Below are 25,825 nucleotides of genomic sequence, written 5' to 3' on the forward strand. Positions count from 1 at the left end.
CTCCTTACCAGTCCCCTCCCGGAGATCCGAATGGGAGACTGTTCCGTAATCTTTTGCCGATGGAGAGGTGATTATGACACTTTTTCAGTTACAGGTCACTTGTCCTGTGATTACACATTACATGTCTTCAACGCAGGGGTTTCCATTGCCCTCCGCACTCTCATGCCGTTGATCATTGTTTATTCTTTCGCCTGATAGCGAAGTTTCCCAGCCCAAGGACAAGAGACTGCCCTGAAACTCTGTCCGACCCTTCGGTCTCTTAGACAAGGCCGTTAGCGTAACGAAGGTGACTTCTTATGCTGGAAGTCTTCGGTTGCTGATGATTTTTATTCAAAATGTGGGAAGTGTCTCGGTTCGTACCCGGGACCCAGGGCGTTTTGATAACAAGTCAAGCTACCCTTTGACGAAATTTTTTCGAAATTAGGTAGAAACCTAAGGAAATAAGTTATTATGCGGAAGTTACCTTCCGGCCACCTGCAAACACTTCTGTTCTTCTCGGCTCAGTAATGGACAATCTGTGATTGTGGAAGGCTGAAACCTACGGAATATCTTGCTACTGTGACAAAGCCTACATTGATCAGACAACACGCACGGCACCTAACAAGTGCGTTGAACGTGTTCGCCACACTCGCCTTTCGCAGCCCAGTATGTTAGACTTAGCCGAACACTGTATTTCTACAGGATTTTCTATGGATTATTCTGCCACGGAAATATTGTCTTTGAGGACATCCTTCAGAAATATAGTTATGAAGAAATTGATGGGAATACGGAAGACAGAAGATTTTATTAATAGTGATGGCGGCTTTCAACTGGATAAGGCGTGAGACCCTGTGATTTCTCTAATTTCTACGGAAAGGGAACAATTTATGGCTAGTGACACTTCTAATTTCAATTAATTTTATTAATTTGTCATCTGAGTTTTAACACCGCAAGTCCTCATTCGGACAACAAGAGCGCATGTATTGTCACCGTAATGCCTCTGTGCTCCGCAGATGGAGCAGTATTTGAAGAGGGAGCAAAAGTCGAGGAGGGCACTACCGTAGCGACTACCCCTACGCACGTGTCTCCACGTCAACTTTTAGCATAAAGTTAGCGATGTGAACTAGCAATGTCCAGTGCAAAACATTCACCTGAAGATGGGTGAAAGGTTGTCAACCGAAATATCGTGGCAAGAAGTCGACGTCATCCGGCTGCAATCCCGAAACCACCTGGAATACTCTTGACGCCACAAAAATTTCATGAATGCTAGGAGGGCATATGCTCGGCGATCTGAAGCAGAAAGACTGGCCTAGCAGTGCATTCTACCTACAGTTAAACACGGTAGTGGTTCTATAATAGTTTGGGGGGGGGGGGGCTTTCAGGAGATATCAACATTGTGAAACTAGAAGGGTGTATTGACCAGAAGCATTACCACCACAGACGAGCTTAATGTGGAAGCTTAATGTGGAAAGGGTTCCAATTCAAAGAGGATAATGACCCGAAACATTGTTCGGCGTTCTGTAAGAAGTACATTGCATCAAAGGAAAAACAGAAGGGACTGAAAGATATGGCGTAGCCGCCCCAAAGCCATAATTGTAATCTTACTGAAATGGTCTGCAATGAAGCGGACAGACGTATCAGGAGAGTTCACATAAGAAGAAAGGATCATCTCTGGAATTTCGTTAAGAACGTAAAAGCAAAATCTAATTTTTCTGTTTGTATTATTTGTGTTTATGGGTATATAATCATATTTGGAGTAATAACGTTTTTCATGTTCATATTTGAGGTACCAGATAGCAATCATGCTTTAATGAAATTAATGATTGGTAGTGTATACAGTTCTGGAAAAATATTAGAACACCAGGAAAGACGGCGTCGATATTGGTCTGATGACGGCATATGCCACCTGAGGTATAGTAGGTGTACTGATAACGGTTTCTACGTCTTCCGCTAACAGATAGCGTGGTGACGAAGTTACCAGTGCGCCATTTGCGTCTTCCCTGTAATTGGGAATGCGCACAGTCAGCAGGCTCAGTGCGGTGCAGCCGTGAGAAACAAGCAGGCTACGGAGACGCACACGTGCTTCGTACAGCGAAGTGAGCAAGTTTGCAAGGTGTCTGTTGTGTTTGCAGAAGAGCCAACACAGTCTTACTAGTGGAGGCTGAAATGCACGCGTTTTGGCTCACGCAGGCTGGCGTGAGGAGGGAAGGACTATACTGACGTGACGTCTGGAATATGACAAGGAATTAGAATTTAGAAAGCTGACGTAATTAGTTTGATACTTAACTTTAATCCATTAATGATGAACGCCGCTCTTGACGGTACATGAGTCACAATTTTATCTGTTCACAATTCATTCTGATTACTGAATATGGCGCCTTGCTGGGTCGTAGCAAATGACGAAGCTGAAGGCTATGCTAAACTATCGTCTCTGCAAATGAGAGCTTATATAGGCAGTGAACAATCGCTAGCAAAGTCGGCTGTACAACTGGGACGAGTGCTAGTGAGTCTCCCTAGACTACGAGGTGCATTCAAGTTCTAAGGCCTCCGATTTTTTTACTCCAGACTGGTAAGAGATAGAAACATGCGCATTGTTTTACAATGAGGCCGCGTTCATTGTCAATACGTCCCAGAGATGGCAGCACCGTACGGCAGATTTAATTTTACCGCCAGCGGCGAGAATGAGAACTGTTTTAAATACTTAAAAAGGCGACGTTTTCCTTACTTGAACAGCGTGAAATCATTCGTTTCTGAATTTGCGTGATGTGAAACCAATTGAAATTCATCGACAGTTGAAGGAGACATGTGGTGATGGAGTTATAGATGTGTCGAAAGTGCGTTCGTGGGTGTGACAGTTTAATGAAGGCAGAACATCATGTGACAAACCGAAACAACCTCGGGCTCGCACAAGCCGGTCTGACGACATGATCGAGAAAGTGGAGAGAATTGTTTTGGGGGATCGCCGAATGACTGTTGAACAGATCGCCTCCAGAGTTGGCATTTCTGTGGGTTCTGTGCACACAATCCTGCATGACGACCTGAAAATGCGAAAAGTGTCATCCAGGTGGGTGCCACGAATGCTGACGGACGACCACATGGCTGCCCGTGTGGCATGTTGCCAAGCAATGTTGACGCGCAACGACAGCATGAATGGGACTTTCTTTTCGTCGGTTGTGACAATGGATGAGATGTGGATGCCATTTTTGAATCCAGAAACAAAGTGCCAGTCAGCTCAATGGAAGCACACAGATTCACCGCCACCAAAAAAATTTCGGGTAACCACCAGTGCTGAAAAAATTATGGTGTCCATGTTCTGGGACAGCGAGGGCATAATCCTTACCCATTGCGTTCCAAAGGGGACTACGGTAACAGGTGCATCCTACGAAAATGTTTTGAAGAACAAATTCCTTCCTGCACTGCAACAAAAACGGGAAGGGCTGCGTGTGTGCTGTTTCACCAAGACGACGCACCCGCACATCGAGCTAACGTTACACAACAGTTTCTTCGTGATAACAACTTTGAAGTGATTCCTCATGCTCCCTACTCACCTGGCCTGGCTCCTAGTGACTTTTGGCTTTTTCCAACAATGAAAGACACTCTCCGTGGCCGCACATTCACCAGCCGTGCTGCTATTGCCTCAACGATTTTCCAGTGGTCAAAACAGACTCCTAAAGAAGCCTTCGCCGCTGCCATGGAATCATGGCGTCAGCGTTGTGAAAAATGTGTACGTCTGCAGAGCGATTACGTCGAGAAGTAACGCCAGTTTCATCGATTTCGGGTGACTAGTTAATTAGAAAAAAAATCGGAGGCCTTAGAACTTGAATGCACCTCGTAGACCTGCCGTGAGGCGGCGCTCGGTCTGCAATCACTGATAGTGGCGACATGCGGGTCCGACGCATACTAACGGACCGCGGCCGATTTAAAGGCTACCACCTAGCAAGTGTGGTGTCTGGCGGTGACACCACAGTGTCAAACTGTGGTCTTCTGTATGGGGAATGGTCCCTTCAGAGAAATGCCACCCAGTTGAAAGTGCTGCCTCAGCTGTGCAATGATTGTGGATTAGTGGTCATGAGAACAATCTCATACCCATCTGGACGTCCACGCAGCACAGTCGCCCGCCAGGATCGTCGTATTGTAAGGACAGCAGTGGCAGATCGTACAGCTACCACAGCACAGTTAAGAGGGCTTGCGAACCTAGCCGTGTCAACACGAACTGTTCCGAACCAGTTATTAGAACTGGAACTAAGGGCATGCACACCGCTAAACAGTTTTCACTCACGCCACAGCATCGACGTGCACGGCTCGACTGGTGCCGTCAAAGGATCACTTGAAAATTGAAATGGGTGATCTCCTGGCACTGAAGCAGATTCTGCCTGCACTCAAGTGATAGTAGTTTCTGCGTACGACGTATACTTAGTGAGCGCCGACTCGTGGAAAGTATTCGTCCAAAACGTACTGGCCCCGTCCCAGGTCATACAGTTTGGGGTGCGATAAGCTACACCTTCGGTGTTTCTGGAGGGTATGCTAACCAGCGCTCGATAAATCCAGAGTGTTATTAGACTTGTTCTTTTGCCGTTCTCGCTCCAGGAAGGTGATGTGTTACTCCAGCAGGATAATGCTCGCCCACACACTGCCCGTGAAACTGAACGTGCGCCGCAACGCGTGCAGACACTTCCCTGGCCAGAACGACCAACCAACTTGTCTCCATTCGAGCACGTGTGATATTATTGTGGGATGAGAAGTGGCTTGTGTGACTCGTCGACCAACAGCTCCTATAGAATTACTTGAACAGGTCGAGCAGGCATCGAATAACCTGCCCCAGGACAGCATTTGCCGTTCGTATGATTTACTAGATGCCAGAGTCAGCGCCTGCATTGCTGCATGTGGAGATTACACCATGTAACAATTCTGGGTGTTCCAGCATGGGTCGATACGCAGCACTTCAGAAACGCTTGATCTGCAAATGTAATCATTTCAAGTACTACATATGCACTCATCAATAAAATTCTTCAGGGTATCAGACCGCATCGTCATAATTTAAAATGCACCAACGTTTCGGCCAGCGTTGCAGCTAGCCTTCCTCAGGGCCTTACGTTAAACTGCTAAATGAAACACACTTGGTTCCTTAAATAGCTGCACGAGAAAAACCGTGTCGTTACTTGATTGGCTGTAAAAGGAGGAGGAGGAGGGGTGAAAGGTATGCTTTATTGGTGTTTCCTTTATTATCTGTCATTGGCTGAAATAGCTGTTTTCTATTGGTCTTTATATTAATCCACCCCATTGGAGGAGACGGACGAATAGCGAACAGGTGATGGCTGTGACGTCACACTGTTTACATGCTGTCCAGAAGCCGGCTGCGGCGTGCCATTGCTTTGTGTGCTCGCGACCACTACTGCGGCTCTCCGCGTGTCTGCATGGGCCGCCACGGCTCTGCCACCGCTCCGTAGCCCTGCTATTGCAGGCAGCCAAGACCTCGGAAGCTTGTACCCGTCCTCTCTATTCATGTTGGCGGGTCTTTTGGCTATTTCTATCGCCTCTCTAATCTTTCTTTTGAAAGTGAGGGGCTGTTTCGCCAGGACGCGGGCTTCTTGAAAAAATATTGGTTTCCCGCACTCGTCTCGATGTTCCGCCACTGCTGACTTAGTGTGTTGTTTCAGGCGGATCTCGTATCTTTCATGTTCCGAGAGCCTTGTGCTAATCGCACGTCCCGTCTCACCTATGTAGACTAATCCACACGCACAACCAATTTCATACACGCCAGCTGTGTGTAGTTTGTCAACTGCATCGTTGGTAGAACCGAGCATGTCTGATATTTTGTTTCTGCTTCGGAAAATTGGTTTGATGTCGGTACCTTCACGCCTCCTCCCACCATCACCCCACGCAGAAGAAGTCCGCCCTGCACACGCTAACGAAGAGAGCGTACAGGATAAGCGACGAAGAACATCTGAAGACAGAACTTGAACGCCTCAGGTCCATCTTCGGAACTAATGGCTATGGGAAGCAGACGATAGACAGCACCATGTCGACAAGGGAGAAGACTAATAGGGAAGAGGAGAAGGAGGCACAGAGCATTGCTGTGTTACCATATGTACAAGGGGTCACCGAACGTATTGGCAAAATTCTACGAAAAGCCGACATCAAACCAATTTTCCGAAGCAGAAACAAAATATCAGACATGCTCGGTTCTACCAACGATGCAGTTGACAAACTACACACAGCTGGCGTGTATGAAATTGGTTGTGCGTGTGGATTAGTCTACATAGGTGAGACGGGACGTGCGATTAGCACAAGGCTCTCGGAACATGAAAGATACGAGATCCGCCTGAAACAACACACTAAGTCAGCAGTGGCGGAACATCGAGACGAGTGCGGGAAACCAATATTTTTTCAAGAAGCCCGCGTCCTGGCGAAACAGCCCCTCACTTTCAAAAGAAAGATTAGAGAGGCGATAGAAATAGCCAAAAGACCCGCCAACATGAATAGAGAGGACGGGTACAAGCTTCCGAGGTCTTGGCTGCCTGCAATAGCAGGGCTACGGAGCGGTGGCAGAGCCGTGGCGGCCCATGCAGACACGCGGAGAGCCGCAGTAGTGGTCGTGAGCACACAAAGCAATGGCACGCCGCAGCCGGCTTCTGGACAGCATGTAAACAGTGTGACGTCACAGCCATCACCTGTTCGCTATTCGTCCGTCTCCTCCAATGGGGTGGATTAATATAAAGACCAATAGAAAACAGCTATTTCAGCCAATGACAGATAATAAAGGAAACACCAATAAAGCATACCTTTCACCCCTCCTCCTCCTCCTTTTACAGCCAATCAAGTAACGACACGGTTTTTCTCGTGCAGCTATTTAAGGAACCAAGTGTGTTTCATTTAGCAGTTTAACGTAAGGCCCTGAGGAAGGCTAGCTGCAACGCTGGCCGAAACGTTGGCGCATTTTAAATTAGGACGATGCGGTCTGATACCCTGAAGAATTTTATTGAAGATGACAACGGCCGTGGAAGCCTACACTTACATCCATATGCACTGTTGCAACAATAAATCTTGAGTGGAATGGAAACCTCTAAAAGGGTGTACTAATTTCTTACCGGCAGTGTATATGAGTGAGTTTATCCCACGTTTCACCAAGTTGGGTAGATATTATAAAGGGTGAAAAGTATTTAAACCGACGAACTCTGGGAGATTGTAGGGGACATCAAAACAAATATTTTTCCCTAGTGTAACTTTTTCCTATGAGGATTATTTAAACCGTTGGAGGCCGTATTACGCTCTTCAGCTGTTAGAGGGGGTATTACGCTCTTCAGTTGTAGGCACCTGCTGTCCGCCAGTGGAGTAGTGCATTGTCTCTGTTTACTATAGTGCGCGTCATTTACGATGGCGGCTGAGTTTAGGTTCGTTCTGCGCATCTGACGTCATAAAACACAGTCAGCCAATGAAGAGGGAACGACGACGTTGCCAGAGTGCGACTGCAGTGCAAAGCACGCACGAGTGTCTTCAGTTTTAGAAACGTTCACTCATAAATAAAGTAATAGAACAAAAGTAATGTCTTGATAGCAGACTTTCTTTTATAGAAAGTTTGCAAAAAGCATTCTTTATACCAATTGCTTCGTATTCTATTAATTAATTAAACCAAACAAGCAATAAGCCTCATAGTTCAGGCGACAGCAAGGAAAGGTGTTTGTGTCATTCTCAAGAACCGCTTTTTCGCAATAAAGATTAGCGGTAATTGTTTATTTCCTATTGTACTTCGACGAAAAGTGAGTAATTCGTAGTCATACCAACAGTGTTTGTCGGTATTTGGCGTGACAGTTTAGAGTCTTCCAGGACTTTTGGTGAAAGACAAGTTGTGTTAGTGTAAAGGTTAAGTTGTTTGGGTGATGAGCGAAAGGTTCTGAGTTCAAAGACGGCCGTGATGGCCGAGCAGTTCTAGGCGCTACAGTCTGGAACCGCGCGACCGCCACAGTCGCAGGTTCGAATCCTGCCACGGGCATGGATATGTGTGATAACCTTAGGTTAGTTAGGTTTCAGTAGTTCTAAGTTCTAGGGGACTGATGACATCAGAAGTTAAGTCCTATAGTCCTCAGAGCCATATGAACCTTTTTTTTCTGAGTTCAAACTTAGTTCGGTGCTTAATATTTTATTTATTTAAAAACAATCTCGAAGTGTCTTAGTTCATGAATTTTATTCGTTTGAATGTAATTTTTTGAAATTTCTAGTGCTTTGTCTCTTCATTATAATCATAATAAGTTTTCGGTTTTTCTAATTTTGTCCTCCAATGTTTCTTTTCACAGCAATTAAAAACAATGAAAAGACACACATACAGTATTCATGTTATCTGTTTTGTTTGTATATCTTCTCTTCCGCAGTCGCTGTCTTACTATTCATATTGAGATATATTCTTTTGCGACAGTATTAAAAGTATTATTCAGAGCAGAATTTCGGCTCGTACGTTGCCGAGCTACTTGATTGTCTGACGCAATTCTTTCGCTTCGCTGCTTTGGCAACATCACATTCAATGTTTTTGTCGACTGGTCTATGTTTTGGCAAGTATTTGCTGTCCGTTGTGACAAACACAAATTGTTTGCGCACTGCGCCTCATTGCCAATATATTTTAGCTTCTATGTTTTATTACGTCCACAATTCAGTTCTGTGTACTTCGCCAACTTTGTTTTAATCAGAACATTTTAGAAAAAAGCGAATAACTCTGATATAAATAAAAGTTTTATTATAGTCGCTAAAGATGGAATGTTTCCCAATTTATAAATACTGTTTATGCTACAAAGGGTGTTCATTTTAACTGGGCACGTTGAAATCTCTTGAAAACGACATACAGAGCCAAAAGAAATCCTAATGAAAATTAGTTCTTCTCGGGAGGGGACATCCAATTGTAACAAATTTGACCACAAATTCGTCGGTTTTGGTACCATATGCAATGGACTTTTACCTCTGCAAACTCTTCAAAATTTCGTGCAATGGTTTACTACATTTAATGCTGCACAATAACTGTGTTGAACAACGAAAGAAAATTAAGTCATTTATGGGGGGAAGGTTACAGTCAAGAATATGTGTAAAAATCAAATTTTTGGGCCAAATAGTTTTTGTGAAATCGAATGATAAGTGTGTCAAAGCAGTCGGAACGCCATATGTCTGCACAGGTGAGCAGTGCAGTGATGACAAAATCGCGCACAGCGCGGAATGCGGGGAGCACGTCTCTGTAGCAACGAAAGGGTTAATGCGGCCGTGGTGGCTTTACTTCATAATCTGCGCGCTCCCCCCTAAACGTAAGTTTGCGAACTATACTATACTATGGTGCTGCTTGTCGTGGCGCGTGCGTCGTTTGCAACTGGCAACGCAGCAAACTCCCGCGTCTGGGCGGGCATGCGCCAAGATAAAAGAATTGAACTATAATGGAGCGATACACCTGGAGTGAGTACGCTGATATGGTTGGTGCGTACTACGTAGCGCACCACAACGGACGAGCTACACAGCGGTTTTATCAACAACAATATGCTAATTGCCGTATCCCGCATCATACGACCTTTTCTGCTGTTTGCCAACGTCTGCGTGAGACCGGGTCATTTAGCAGATTACCTGGACAGGGACGCTATCGCACGGTAAGAACGCTGCAATCTGAGGAAGCTGTCTTACAGCATGTGGAGCGGGATCCTTCAATCAGCACTCGCGCAATTGCACGTAACATAGGGACAAATCAGACGAATGTAAAAACAGTCCTTCTACAGCAATTGTCACGTCCATTTCACTTACAGCGTGTCCACAACCTGGAACCAGTTGATCATCCACCCAGAGCACAGCTTTTGCAATGGTACCTAGAACAGTGTGAAATGCATACTACATTTCCATCCTCTGTGTTGCTTACCGATGAAGCAACGTTCGGGGGTGATGGAGTCTTCAACATGCACAATTCGCATGTTTGGGGTGAGGTTAACCCACATTCCACAGTTACTAGCTCTCATCGAGTGCGGTTCTTCGTTAATGTGAGGGTCAGTGTTGTTGGGGACTGTTTAATTGAGCCCTATCTGCTACCTAGGCCATTAAATGGCAGGTACTATTACAATTTTCTCGCCAGAGCATTGCCAGAATTGCTAGAAGACGTTCCGCTCCCTACAAGACAACGTATGTGGTTCCAACATGACGGGGCGCCGGCACATTTCAGTCGTCGTGCGCGTCGATTCCAGGACCGACGGTTCCCAGAAACGTGGATTGGCAGAGGTGGTCCTGTACCATGACCTGCTCGATCCCCAGATATGTCCCCTCTGGACTTGTTTGTGAGGGGAGAGATGCGCAACCTTGTTTACCCAACTCCTGTTGCATCAGAAGAGGATCTAGTTGCCTGGATAGTAGCAAAAGCAGGAACAATTCAGGATACTCCTGGGGTTTTTGCCCGTGTCAGACACAAATGATCCGACGGTGTAACCTTTGTTTACGTGTCAATGGAGGCATTTTTGAAAATCTACTGTAATTGAAATTGGGTTGTGTTAATGGGTTGCCTCTTGGTCACAAAAAAAATGGACATTCGTCTGATTCGTTACCATTTGACGTGCAATTGCGCGAGTGCATTTGTTGGTTTAATTAATTTACCGCCACAGAAATCTTCCTCTACCGGTTTAAATACTCCTCATAGGAAAAAATGACATTAGGGGAAAATATTTGTTTTGATGTCCCCTACAACCTCCCATAGTTTGTCTGTTTAAATAGTTTTCACCCTGTATGTCAGTTAATGTGTATGCCTTGGTACTGAAGTGATCCTCGTTTACCTGAACGCTCAAACGTTTATCGCGTGTCTTGCTTGGCATTATTAGTCCTGTGGCGCACAACGTCCACTACACTGGACAGTTGTTAACAGTAGCATCTTTGGCGTTTTCAGTAAGTCCTGAGACTACAAGTGCACACACCCCACTGCTGTGGGCACCCCTTACTAGTTTTGTGCCCTACATGTATTTGCAGCCTCAAGACTGAGTGAAAACGCCAGACAAGTGGCATTTAAAACTATTCACTCCAGTGAAAAACATGTACCAAAGGCGACATAAAAGTTTTCTAGGTATGGTACCGTGTCATAATGTAAAAAACTACTGCTGCTGGAGAAAAACCAATGTTTCGGCCACGGTTGCAGCGGCCTTCTTCTGGGTCTTATGTCGACTGACTGGCAGCGGAAGCCTACGCAATTATATGTACCAAAGGGTTAAGACCAAGGAAGCTAGAAGTAAAATGTGCCATTAAAGTTGTGGTGTCTCGTTTTGACAGGCTCAGGACGTGCTGGTGACAGTGGAGCAGGGTGTGCTGAGGGGCAGCGTGGTCATCAGCAAGCTGGGCACGCCGTACGCCGCCTTCAGAGGAGTCCCCTACGCCACGCCTCCACTGGGAGAACTTCGGTTCCAGGTGGGCATCTCGCTGAGCGTTTGCGCATTGCTGGATCAACTGGTACCAATGTAACGCGGCTGATCACTGGACACCGACATCATTAAGACGGCTGTTCGGAAAGTAAGGTCCGATCATCCGCGAAATGGGAATCACAGTAAAAATCCGATGAAGCTTTGCACAGATGAGTCCCATCTAACATGCTTGTCTGTAGTTGTTACCTCGTTTCATAATATCAGCGGAATCATTCTGAGCGGTCAGTACAACAGTGACCGTTGTTCTTTCAAGGACAGAGATTACGTGTATATAAAGTGAAACGTCCCCTTAGAACAATTTATACAAGACTGTGCTTAAACTGACACACAATATTTTTAGCGCAACGCAATCTGACTTTCAAAAATCCCTACAAAAGAATGGCCCTGACTAACATTAACCTATACGTTTCACAAATCACTTACCTCACCAAAAATCTTCCTTACTCGAACCACTGCAATACAGCGAGCGCCACTACTGCCAGCTAAATAAAAGATTCAAACTACGGAAGGCACTAACTACTGATAGGGATAGTTAGCAAATGAAAGATTTTAATAGAGAACAAACAATGTATTTACCTTAATAGTCATAATATATATAGCAGTTCATAATATCTAGTATAACTAATTTCAAAACTCCGCCATCTCTCTCCCCACACCCACCACTGCTGGCGGCTCACCTCCAACTGCGCAACGCTACGCGCTGTTCACATCCAGCTGCCACTGCCCAACACTACAATGGCAGACAACAATGCAAACTAGCCACAGACTGCATACAGCACAGCCAGTGATTTTCATATAGAGCGCTACGTAACGTTGCCAATAAGAAAACATAAACAGCCTACTTACATAAAGAAAACATAAACAGCCTACTTACATAAAGAAAACATAAACAGCCTACTTACATAGCCCCCACGCTCCCCACAAAAAAATTTTACAAATTGTTTTGGGCATTGGGCAATACATATTTGTTAAAATTTTTCATAATCGTAATTACAATAACAAAGAAATCAAATGCACACACTTATTGATACAATGTTGGTCAAAAGCTAAAATTTTCTCACAGTCCATAAAGATAGTCCTGATCATTCATCATAATAGTAATTACAGTTTTTTTTCACAAAGTCTCATTAGTAAAAGAAATTGCACACAGAAGTAGTGGATTTCCATGTAGTCTTGAAGAAGTAGTGTTGTCCTTCCAACGGAAAGAAAGTGCTGACTCTTGACATGCAGACAGGTAATAGGCCACAACAGAGCAAACCCACAACAGAGTCAGTCGAAGTTTTGAAGATTATTGGTAGGTAGGTCATCACAGAGTAGACCCACTGTAGTCCTGGTAGAAATTACGGTATTGGTGGGCCACCAGAGGCGCAGACTCACTGCAGTCCTTGTAGAAATAATGGTATTGGTGGGCCATCAAAGATGCAGACCCACTGTAGTCCTTGTAGAAATAATGGTATTGGTGGGTCATCAAAGATTCAGACCCACTGTAGTCCTTATAGAGATGGCCAACAGCCATCTGTTGTGACTGTGCAGGTGCACAATCACCATTGAAGAGTCTTGCGGATAATAGAGCAAGTCCATAACCACCACTTGTGCACTCACGAAGTTTTAGGAATTGTCCTTAGAACCAGCAATGCTGTTATCCAGTCCCTTGCTGAATTATTAACACACGTGCAAACACTAACAGTCCCTACTTCTCACATATTGTCCATATACCACGACCAACAGAAATGTGTGCAGTGAAATGTAGCTTACAAGTTACTTAATTTGATGAACTGGTGTCAATTACAATTTTATAACATAAAAATACAATAACAAAGGTACAAAATACATCATTAAAGAACATAACAATACAGATAACATTTGTGGTACAGGCTTTACAAAAGAATCGAACTAACATATACATCAGTGTTACAGGAATTATGACATAAGTAAATACATAAAAGATCAGAATAACTTTTGGAACATCAACTTTACACATGAACATTAAAACAAAACAGAATAAATAATGTCTAAGCATCTTTACAAGGTAAATAACATATTATTAATGCCAATTATATTTGAGGAGAACAGTATTCCTCATCATAGTGAATGTAGCTTAATATTAAAAGAAGAAAAAATTCTATGAAACTACACAGAGACAGGAAGAAAACAAATACACAAGGGTACACAAACACATAGTGGGATAACACAATAGGAAAGGACAGGGTTCGTTTTCAGTGTAACATTTGGTACTGCAGTCCAACCCAAAACTTCATTCCATAGATCGTTCATCTTATTTCAACCTTTGCTTCCACCAAAAAAATCCTATCCAAGCATGCTTTCTGTATTTTTCTCGTATAACCTCTCAGTGCATTTCTTCAAATTCATCGCAACTCATTCTCTTATAGGCTACCCCCTCTTAAGCTAACTTAAATATACTGAGCTCAGATGCTAAACTAAGGGATGAGGCAATGCAGCAGCACAAAACAATTAACACGAACAGCAATGACAACAAAATTCAAATTGGCAAAGTAAGCAACAATATTACAACTAATATAAGGCAATGAGCAGCAAACAAGAAAAATAAATCAATAGTAAAACTAGCTTAGAAGAGTAACACAAAGTCAAATTCAGTAACACTATGCCTGGCAAACAGCAGTAACTTATACCTAAACATGACATAGCTCAAGCAGAAAAAATATTACACTAAAATGGCCATGTCTAATACCTATGTCACATCTTAACACTAGAGTGATGCATCACGAGAACTTACACTAGCAGATAAGTTACCAAATCGTAAAGAAATTATTTATGCAATTCCTGTGAAGGGAAATGTCTATTTATGTGCCCTCGTTTTCTTGGAAGTAGATCATAAATTTCTTATTGACTGGATCTGTAGGCATAAAATAACTATATTAGTACATATATTAAATTTTATTTTAACCAATGTTGCAGTGCAGCTAGAAACTAGATATTAAAGAAAATTAGCAAATATGTACAAAGGACGGCATGAAACATCATTCATTGGCCATATGGCATTTCATAACGCAGTAAAAATTCCCTCAATTCTAGAGAAAGACACTTGTCATAATCAGGTGTGCAGATGTAAGCGTGTCGTATTTGCGGTGGTTTCTACAAAGGAATGTCAAAAGCGAGGATAATGGCCTCCCTTTTTTTTCTTTTCTACCTGTGCCTCTGAAAAGGCACACACTCTAATGTCTTGCTCTCCAGGCGTCTGACAAAGCTGGGTGCCCACGACACACGTGCAGGTGGTCACTTAACTTTCTTACGGAAATATTTATGACAGCAGTTTCCGCTACAGTGACAGTCTCATATAAAAATATTTCACAGGTCAAGAATTTACGTTGCAAATGTGTAGAAACCAAATCTTATGAATATAACAGTGTCCAAAAAATTTTCGCCGGCATTGTGATACATTCACACATTTACACACATTTCATAACTCTTAAAGTACGATTCTTGGTTTCCAACATCCTTTTTCACAAGTCAGAGTCCCTAACCACTATTCATTACTCCTTACCTTATTACACATATATATATTCGTCGACACGTCAATCTTGCGACGACACTTCAATATTTCATCATAATAAATACATAGTATAATCAAATTCCTCATATAGCATCAGCTTATTGATCATAAACATACCGCAACAGCATAATACACATCGTCGTCTTAAAAATAACATCATAACACCTCAGTCAAATCTCAAAATTGTCATAGCTTTCTGCAATAATTTCAAAACCTAAAAAATTCTCTGCTCATGTCAAAAGTGTCATCTGCCTCAAACGTACTTTAAAAATCATGATCTCATGCCAAATACATCATTCAAAGCTCTCATAATATCACAATGGTTCCAAAAAAATATGAAAAGTTCACACAGTACAGACAAAGTACAATTTCATAAGTGTGAAGTTATCCAACTGTGTAATTGCGTAAACATCTGTCACTGCCGTAGTAAAAAAGTTTGTCTCTCTCAGTTAAATGATCAGATAGCTATGTAATTTATGTGTTAGAGGAATATGGTACCGATGTGTAAAGTTGTATAAGCCAATACCATATTAGCTAGGGCTCCTTGTGCTTGCCAAACACATGATACACAAGTAAGCGTGTACCCCCCTGAGGATAAATTCCGAACTGTTGTCTAACAGAAGGTAAAGCCGATTAATTTCCTCGTCATGGTTTGAGAGCCAATCTTCAAATTTCAAAGCTATTGACTTACCTTCCTACTCTAAACTTATTTCAGCATCGTGAAAGTTTAAGATTGCTTTGTATTCATTCAAAAAATCTACTTCCAATATAATTTCTGTCGACAATAATGGAACAATAAGAAAGTTCAAAGAGAAGCTGTGGCTTTGGCAAAAGAATTCTAAATTGGTTTGTTGGCGTACATCTACACTTTTTCCAAAGATTGCACCTTGTAATTTAATCTTACGTAACGGAAGTGTGGGGCAATCGTTCGATTTGTTGCACTTGCTAAAAGCTGTTTCACTAATTACTGAAATGGGACTGCCAGAGTCAAGTACTGCCGTAAATTTTACGTCATTTACAGTAATGTGAATCACAGGATATGCAATGTTGTTAAGTTTTATGTCGTGTTCCTGGAGTAAGATGTCCCTAATGTCTTCCATTTTTACGTAATTACTAGCTACGGCAGCTGCGTCGTCAGTTTCATAAATACGTTTTGTGGCTGCCAGCGGTATGAGTCATTGCCTATTGCGTCTTTGTTGGCGTGCATCGTTATTGGGATTTGGAGACCTAACGTCTACAAATTCATCTTGTCGAGAGGGCTCTGCTCTGTTTAAATCCCGCCAGTTCTGATGCAATTTAGGTCTGTCGTTACGATCATATCGTCTATCGTCATGTCGGTAGATTCCATAGTTTCTTTCTTGTCGGTCACGTGGTGGAGAATTTCTCCTTGAATCGTAACTGCACGCTGGACCGTTGCGTCTAAAGTTATTCTGTCTCCCTTGATAATAATTATTTTGGTTCCCATATTGTCTGTTTCTCTGATTGTCTCTGTTATAGTCATTACCACGGAGAGGTGATCTTTCCCTGTAATTATTACTACTCTGCCAACGGTTGTCATATGGGTGGTGTCTGTTACGGTCACGATTTACATTGAAAGAATAGCCTTGTCATATATTATTTCTGTCATCGCGGAATTGCGACGGATGTGATCTGTAATTGCTGTGCTCCTGTTTTCGCGTTCTGCGATTGTCAGTGTCAATTTCCAGTTCTTGTAACAGTCCCTGAAAAGCTCCAATGTCGTCTTTGCAACGTCCAGCTAAAATAATATGTCGTAAATGTTCAGGCAGTTTGATTAAGCAAATGCGGATGAGTTCTGAGGGGCTGTATGGGTTTGACAGGTACTGATTCTTGTGCAACATATCTTCAAAATATTTCACAAGACTGGAAAATTCAGATTGTTCGAAATGTTTCATCATTATGATGCTATGTTTTACTCGGTCTTGTGTAGCTTGAGACCAATATGCTGAGAGGAACGCATGGTAAAATTCTCCTTCACTGTGACAATCGTGAATGACCGATCGTATTCTTACAGCTGGTTCATTCTCCAAGTGGCCACACATAAATTCTAACCTGTGCTCCAATGACCAGTTGGGAGGAAAACAATGAGAGAATTGATGGAGCCACGCTTGTGGATGAGTGTCGTTGGCAGAATTCTTAAACGTTTTGAATTTACGTGTAGTAATGAACAGCTTATAGTCAAAATCATCGTGTCGGCGAGTAGCATATCGGTCATTGTTACATCGTGTCGGCGGTTCCATCTCAAAATTCGATGTACCTTGCCAATTTTTTTCATAATTTCCGAAGTGCCCTGAGTTATTATTTTGTGGCTGTTCCGTATTTCTATGTCCCTCTTCCTGTATTGGAGCGCAGGTAGCCTCTGAAATACGTAATTCTTGTATTACCTGTGTCAGCTGATCTTGTACTTCCCGGATTTCTCTTTGGTGTTGCGTATTAATTTGATTCTGATTTTGTTTGAATTTCCAAATTGGTTCGCACTCTTCTGTGTCAGTGATGGCTACAGGTCTTGTGTCATTCAGATTATCATCTACCTTTGTAGATAAGTTAGTGGCCTCATCCGAAAGTTCGGCTACTTTCTCCGATAGTGAACACATTTCCTCAGTGTGTTTTTCTGAACCAAGTTTCAGTGTGTCCATTAGTGTTGAAATCGAATCTACTGTGTAATTTAAGTTTTCCTGAGTTTTTGCAAGTTGCGTAACTGAATCGGTAGATGCAACTGAGTCAATTTTAGCCCACAAGGTCTCATGATTTTCATGAAGAATGGTTTGCAGTTCTTTTATGGCTGCTTCGTGATTCTGTAATGCATTTTCATGCCGCGAAAAAATAGGTTGAAAATGCTCACAAATTTGTGTTTTTACTTCATTACAGACTTTTTGACATTTCGATTCAATGTTATGTAACTCAGTAGTTAAATCTTCACGTGTTTGTTCAAGTGTGGTGTCTAACTTCCGAAGATTTTGTTCCATCGTGTCTAACTGTTGCTGTGTTTGTCTCTGGTGTTGTTCCATTGTGTCTAACTTTTGAAGCTTTTGCAGTGTTCGTCTCTGATTTTGTTCCATTGTGTCTAACTTTTGAAGATTTTGTTCCATTGTGTCTAACTGTTGCTGTATTTGTTTCTGATTTTGTTCCATTTGTTGCATTAATTGCAATAATAATGTATTAATGTCTGGAATCTGTTTCTCTATGCTTTTTGGCAGTGCATTTTCACCGGCAACATTCACATTTTGACAAGCAGAAAATGTGTCTTGACTTATTTGAGTAAACGGTGAGGACGCAAAACCTAAGTCTACAGTATTTGCAATATTGTGTTCTGTCATTTCGGATTCCTGAGGCGAGCTGTTGCTGACCGATCGATCAATAATGCTTTCTTGTTCACTACCTGTTTCACTGTCTACACCATTATTTGCCGCCCGCTCCATTTCCCTATGCACAATTACCAAATTACTACTTCGAATGTCTGTTAATTCACTACACAGTGGTGCTGATAAGCTACGCTCGTCGTCACTATTATTTCTCAGTTTACTTTGAAGCCTAGTGTTACGTTTTTCACACGCCATTATTGTCACAATATTTCACGCGACAACACAGAAAAACACAATTTGAAGAGCAACAATAAGAGAACACATTAACATAGCACTTAAAATAATATCTCGTTAATTGCAAGCGCAGCTGCGAAATACTTGGTGCAAATCTACATGCATGCCACAACTGTTTTACTGTACAACAATGAAAGACTGCAACTACAAAGGAGATTCTCTCTACAATTACGCACTAGCAATAAACAATAGCTGCACTAATTACACAAACAACAAGAAAAAAATCAGAAGATTCCAGTGAGGTATCCTTGACTAAGGGTCGACGTATGAAACGTCCCCTTCGAACAATTATACATGACTGTGCTTAAACTGACACACAATATTTTTAGCGCAACGCAATCTGACTTTCAAAAATCCTTACGAAAGAATGGCCCTGACTAACATTAACCTATACGTTTCACAAATCACTTACCTCACCAAAAATCTTCCTTACTCGAACCACTGCAATACAGCGAGCGCCACTACTGCCAGCTAAATAAAAGATTCAAACTACGGAAGGCACTAACTACTGATAGGGATAGTTAGCAAATGAAAGATTTTAATAGAGAACAAACAATGTATTTACCTTAATAGTCATAATATATATAGCAGTTCATAATATCCAGTATAACAATTTTCAAAACTCCGCCATCTCTCTCCCCACATCCACCACTGCTGGCGGCTCACCTCCAACTGTGCAACGCTACGCGCTGTTCACATCCAGCTGCCGCTGCCCAACACTACAATGGCAGACAACAATGCAAACTAGCCACAGACTGCACACAGCACAGCCAGTGATTTTCATATAGAGCGCTACGTAACGTTGCCAATAAGAAAACATAAACAGCCTACTTACATAAAGAAAACATAAACAGCCTACTTACAAAAGTAGATGCATCCATGTCTACGATCACAGATCTACAGCACACACCTACAGTCTAAATTTCCCTTCTACGTTTGGGTAGCCACAACTGTCGAAAGACGTACCACTGTGCGTGGTGAAAAAGTGCGTTGTAGTTTACGATGATCTCTCAGTTCAGGAGTATGTTCTAAATAACACAATTATGAAACCAGTTTTGGTATAATAAAAGTCATGCAGCTGAGGCAGAACTTACCATACTGATTTTAGTGTCTACAAGTAACGAAACCAGTGTCCTGATGTCTGACGAACCTACTTTTAGTCCTTTTCTCATCGTAACTCACGTTTGAATGTGTAAAGCTCTAGGGAAGATTTGCAGTCCACATTCTCTTCATACAAGAATAATGTGCAACCTCAATAATACGTTTGTACCTGTTTCTTGTGGTCACAAGCATATGACAGGTGCGTGCTAATGACCTTAAGATTTCTGCTAGCTACACATATTCGCTAACGATGTCATTGCTTCTAGGTAGAAATGAAATGTTCCAAGAGGATAAATTCTCTAATGGTTGTTAATATAGACTATTGTTTGTACATGATAAAGGAAACCCATGTCTTCGATTTCATTATTAATAGCCTGATTTTAGTAGTCAAGAGCTATTGTGTTCTGTAGTGAGGAAACAGAATGGTTAGATTCTGTCTTTCATTATCATCTAGGAAGATGGATCAAAATTCCATTCCCAACTAATCAGTGCTTATACAGAATGAGGCAAATAACAGTGGCCTGGACGTGTGTATACGACTGGATGTCAGTATATGCCACAACCCGTGACCTACTGTAACTTCCAAAAGGATGGAGCAACTGCCCATTCAGCCGGCTGAACATTGGAGCACATTTACGCAGTCTTCACGTCTGACAGAGATATTAGCAGATATTGGTCTGGTCGCCGCCATAGCTGATCAGCCAGGCCACCTGATTTGTCAATGTGAGGATCCATCAAGTGTAATGCGTATCGCAACAACCCTCATAGACTTCAAAAACTGCAGCAGAACATTTCGGATGAAATTGCAACGGTTCCAGCAGTCCAGCTTCGATCCACCTTCAGCAGCTTGCTGATCAAGGCCCAAAAGTGCCAAGAGATGAATGGTGGTCACTTCCAACATCTACTGTAGTAAGGTCAGAAAAATATAATCATTGATGATGTTGTTTGGCAGTTATTGCATTTATTGCAAATGATTCATGTCTAACTGAGGTTAAGTACAAAAAAGAATTTCGTAGAAAGCTGCAACATTTGCCAGTCAGAACTAAGATACTAAGACTCTCTAAAACATTAACAGACTGTATTTCCCACAATTAGCTGTTAAATATTACCAAATATCTAATAAAAATACACACTGTAAACACTGTAAAAACACACAACTTGAAAAAAGACAAATAAAATGACCAAGCATGTTTTGGGGTGGAATAAAGGTACTTTGGCGAGATACTTTTTGTGATATAACCCTTGAACTACATCCTACTGTAAGACTCAAGCCCACAAAACTACACATTATGTAAAGTTTACATGTTGTACAATATGACCAAAGATGGTGGTGGATTAAGATACAGATGAATAGTATAAGTCTCTGAAATACAATCTTTGCCAAGTACTTAAAATTATTTATCAAAATAAGTAACGATTTTGAGTACAGAAAACACACACACACACAAACACACTTTACATGTTTCTTATCGAAATATGAAGGTATAATTACACATCTCTTTACGAACAAAAATTCGACCTTTGCAGCAAAACAAAATTGTAATGTTTCGCAAAATATGCAAGTTTTCGAACAAACACATGGGCCACTGCTGTCATAACTTAAATGTTCAATAAGATTTAAAAAGTACTCATAGTCTGACTACTAATACTATTGATGAAACTGATGGATTAAGCACACTTGTCAACGACGAATGTTCGACTGTTGTACCACATTTTGCAAGCACAGCACACGCTGCTCGCGTATTGGCTCTACGGATATAAATTACAGGTTAGCATATAAGCATAGTTCGATTTTTGTATCACATGTTACATTCGTCAAAAATACTGATGATCTAAGCCACATCTTAAAGTGCACTTTTCTTTGAGAATTTCCAAAGTAAACAATGTTATTCCATCATCTAAATTCGTCAAAATCTCGTCTCTAAAACCGATATCAAGGGCAGACAAAAGTTATAGTGATCCCATACTTGAGTTTTAACTTCGTCTTTCTGCTGAAAATTTTTGTTACCTTCTGCTGTGTGATAGTGTAAACTACATGACACTTCGATGGAAGAGCATACTGAACAGTAATAAGGCAGTTGGCACAGGTATAAAACTATGGCTGCTACATGTTCAAAATCATCCATGCATTACAGCGTCTCCATACTAGGGTATTAATTTTATCTTGTAGAACAAAACGTTTGCAATGTTCTGTTAAAAATGGCAGACCTGACATTAACTCTCATGTTAGCATCACAACTTTATCAAGCAACACAAAACATCTTTGCTGACAATGTTAACATGTGCTGTCACACACTACTAGTAACACACATTTGCTTTGGTAAGAAACAAGTGTTTCTATAGAATTGGAAGGAAAATCAGCATTGGCCATATTTTGTTGTTTTATTGTCAGCAAAATCGACTGCAGACCGAGGTCTGTACAGGTGCATGTGAACAGCGGCCTCAGTTTATGTGATCGCTCTAAGCTTGTGGTTATAGCTTGATACCAGTGCCTACCAATTTTAATTGTATATTACAGCACTGAGGATGGTCACTAAGTGACCGAAAATCGATTTTTCTGACAATAAAACAACAAAATACGGCCAATGCTGATTTTCCTTCCAATTCTATCCACTATTTGGTCGTGGGGCACACAACATGGCGATGAGTCGCCAATCAATAAAAATGTTGCTATGTTTTCAACTACTCAGTTTCAAAGTCAACTTAACATCATAGTGACTCCATTCTAGAGTGATTTTTCCTTCATATGCAGCCACAGTCACATTAACTTACAGGAAGGTATAATCACCATTCGACTTTGTGATGTACTTTATTACTTGACCTAGATTTCAGTCTAAGGCCATCATCAAGTGTCACAAATGTTAAAAATCCACACAGGTCAGATGATTTTTGTCATTTGTACCACTTGATAATGGCTTAAGACTGAAATCTATATTGTGTAATAAAGTGTATCACACAGTCAAATGGCAGTTACATCTTTCTGTAAGTTTTCCATACTAGGTTATTTTAATTTTATCTTGCAATACAGAACGCTTATCATTTTCTGCGCTTAGTGCTAGATGGGCAAGGCAGCGGCAGTTGACACAAACAAATAGGCATTCAGAACTGAAATGTATTCTATAACCAGAAAGTGGCAACGTATGTGCTTTAACTAGGCAGTATATGTTCTACAACCTGGCAGTGCATTTCACCTACTGGATCTTAAAACTGCATAGTAACTCCAGAAGCTGACTGTGTACATGCACTGGCGGTCAACTACAGAGGGTGTGAACTACTGGGAGGGGTCATCTAGCGGGAGTGTCAGCTGCTGGGGCTGCCCTTCCTGTTAAAGCAAAACTCCAACAAGTTGCCTCATATTACAGTGAAACTGTAGCAAGTTTCCCTCCCTCTTGCAGCCAATAAAGTGCTCCAAACAGCAAGAAGTTTCTCCAAAATTGTTATAAATTCCACTAAAATTGTAACAAGTTGCCTGTAACCTTAAAAAGTTACCCTCCATGTTTCAGCAAGCCACAGCCTCTTTACTATAACGTCGTTATGACACCACCCATGGATAACTGACCTTGGCCACATGACCTCACAATGCAAGGTCGTGGAATTATATATGTATTTGTTTATTATTGCTTACAATTTCGACACCTACCTATGGGAAACCTATGCAGGCCGTATTTTCACATAGCTACAGGAAGATTTATACAGCTAATTTTAACATTTATTTTAAGATTTGCAATTTCAAAATTTTCGATAATTAGTGAAATTTATTATAAAGGAAATAGAAAATTTACGAAGTATTAAATAAAAAAGAAAACAACCTTCGAAAACACTTAAACCATGATGCCACATTTATCAGTCATCTACACTACTATTACGGCAGATGGCTTACTGGCAGTTACCTATCTTAACCACAGGGAAACATCAATGTTAAGAAAAGTATATTCTTCAGGAAGTTCCTGTTGCAGAATTCTACAGCTATAATCCATTCTACCATTACTTACTTCTACGTAAGTGAGTCCCCAACTGCTGTGGACAGCATGCTACATCTCTAGGCCTGAGTTCCGGAAACCCATATTATCCCCAAACAGTCTAGAATCCACCACCTGTCAGTCCTAAGCTGGGGCCACTGGTGAGTTAGCGCCATCATCCACAGCCCCAGTGAAGTCAAATAGTGGACCCCAACGGATTCACCCCATCAACCTCACTCCAGCCTGCTCTTGCTGGGACACCTTTGTAAGTCACATATAAGATCCCATTCACTCCTCAGTTTCTCCCATAGCTGCTACACTGTGGTCACATATCCACTGCTTCTGGTTGTACTCAGCAATCGTCACTCACTCACTCATATTATTCACTTCCCCATATCACTTACAGTTGGGTTTCTCTTATTCTCTAAGTATCCGCTGAAACTGTAAGTTGCAAATGTTTGAAGTCGTAATTCACACCTTCGGAACTGCCATTTTTTACTATGTTAGGATGATTTGATAATGGGTCTTGGCTCGAAACTAGTCATCGAGTTAGCAAAAAAAGTAAAATTTGGAACTTTAGACTGGTTTCTCGTTCTATTGCTGTGAAATTTTTCCAGTCTCTTTGCCGCTTTCTATGCTTTTAGCTCTTGTTTGGTTGTTATTTCCTGACCCATAATTTCTCTTTGGGAAGCCAGAATAGAGCCTCTGTGTCCGAGAGCAGCATATATTTGGCATAAGCCTAGTACAACTAATAGTGCCTCTATAGATGTTTTCCTATAGCCTCAGCAGCACACGGCCTTGTGTGTGCCTTAGCGTTGACTTGCAGTGATTCAGCACAGTTTGTGTCTCCATAGGGTGACGAGAAATTCTATATAGCAGTGAGGATTGTATTATGATAGAGTCTAAGTAAATTACAGGGATCTTAAAGTAAGTAGTGTCCAGTCTTGGAAATTTATGCATAACGTTATTATCTTTCTGACATATGTGAAATACATTGTGTGTGACAGTATCAATTCTGGTTCATATATACAGGGGATAGCCAAAATAATGTGAACACCTGTATTTGCTTGGGAATGGTTTATTAATAGGGGTTTGGACACCATCTGCCCGTAATACAGCTGCGATTCTTCTTGGAATACTGGCGCATAATAATTGTATAGTCCCCTGTGGAATTTTATTCCACTCTTCTAATTCCTGTAGTGACGAGGGAGGCGGAAATCTGCTCCGATGTCTGCGCTCCAATACCGCCCACAAGAGATAATGTCCAAGTGCAGGGACTGTGCTGGTCAGGGAAGACGCTGCAGTTCAGTTGCATACTCCTCATACCACGATTGTACTGTCCTGGCTGTGTGAATGGTTTCGTTATCGTCCTGAAATATGGCATCGTTGTTGGGGAACAACATTTGAATCATAGGGTGCACCTGATCACCTAAAATGTTCACATAATCTTGGCTGCAACGCAGCCTTTGAGAGTAATGATGGGACCAGCAGAATATCATGATATAGCTGCCTACACCATCAGACTTCACCCTCTATGCTTAGCCATTGGAATCAAGCAATCAGGATTGCAGGCTTCTTTTCGCGTTCTCCAGAAGTAAACCCGGCCCTACGTTGGAAATAACGAAAACGTTGACTCGACGGACCATATGACGTGTTTCCACTGTTCAGCTACCAGGACTTATGCTCCTGACTCCATGCTTTACGCTTCTTTGCCTTGGTTTTCGTCGCTAATGGTTTCGATATAGCAATCCGTCCATGAATATTCCCTTTTTGGCGTTTTCGGCGGACAGTATTAATAGATACGGGGTGGCTACTGACAAGGGAACCTCCCCATCGCACCCCTCTCATATTTAGTTATAAGTTGGCACAGTGGATAGGCCTTGAAAAACTAAACACAGATCAATCGAGAAAACAGGAAGAAGTTGTGTGGAACTATGAAAAAAATAAGCAAAATATACAAACCGAGTAGTCCATGTGCGTGATAAGCAACTTCATGGACACCGTAGGTTCAGGAGCGCCGTGGTCCCGTGGTTAGCATGAGCAACTGCGGAAAGAGAGGTCCTAGGTTCAAGTCTTCCCTTGAGTGAAAGATTTACTTCTTATTTTTCGCAAAGTTATGATCTGTCCGTTCGTTCATTGACGTCTCTGTTCACTGTAATAAGTTTAGTGTCTGTGTTTTGCGACCGCACCGCAAAACCGTGCGATTAGTAGACGAAAGGACGTGCCTCT

The 25,825-nt window shown here is 41.9% G+C and overlaps 1 protein-coding gene across 1 annotated transcript in view; it reads left to right on the forward strand.

Moving 5' to 3' along the window:
• LOC126153953 (venom carboxylesterase-6-like) overlaps nt 1–25,825 on the forward strand; it is a 127,972-nt gene that overhangs the window by 10,429 nt on the left and 91,718 nt on the right. The window contains exon 2 of the mRNA XM_049916104.1: nt 11,242–11,376. Coding sequence (XP_049772061.1) covers nt 11,242–11,376 — 135 coding nt within the window. The remainder of the gene's footprint in view (nt 1–11,241; nt 11,377–25,825) is intronic.

The sequence above is a fragment of the Schistocerca cancellata genome, chromosome 2 (assembly GCF_023864275.1).
Source record: "Schistocerca cancellata isolate TAMUIC-IGC-003103 chromosome 2, iqSchCanc2.1, whole genome shotgun sequence".
NCBI classification, from domain to species: Eukaryota; Metazoa; Arthropoda; class Insecta; order Orthoptera; family Acrididae; genus Schistocerca; species Schistocerca cancellata.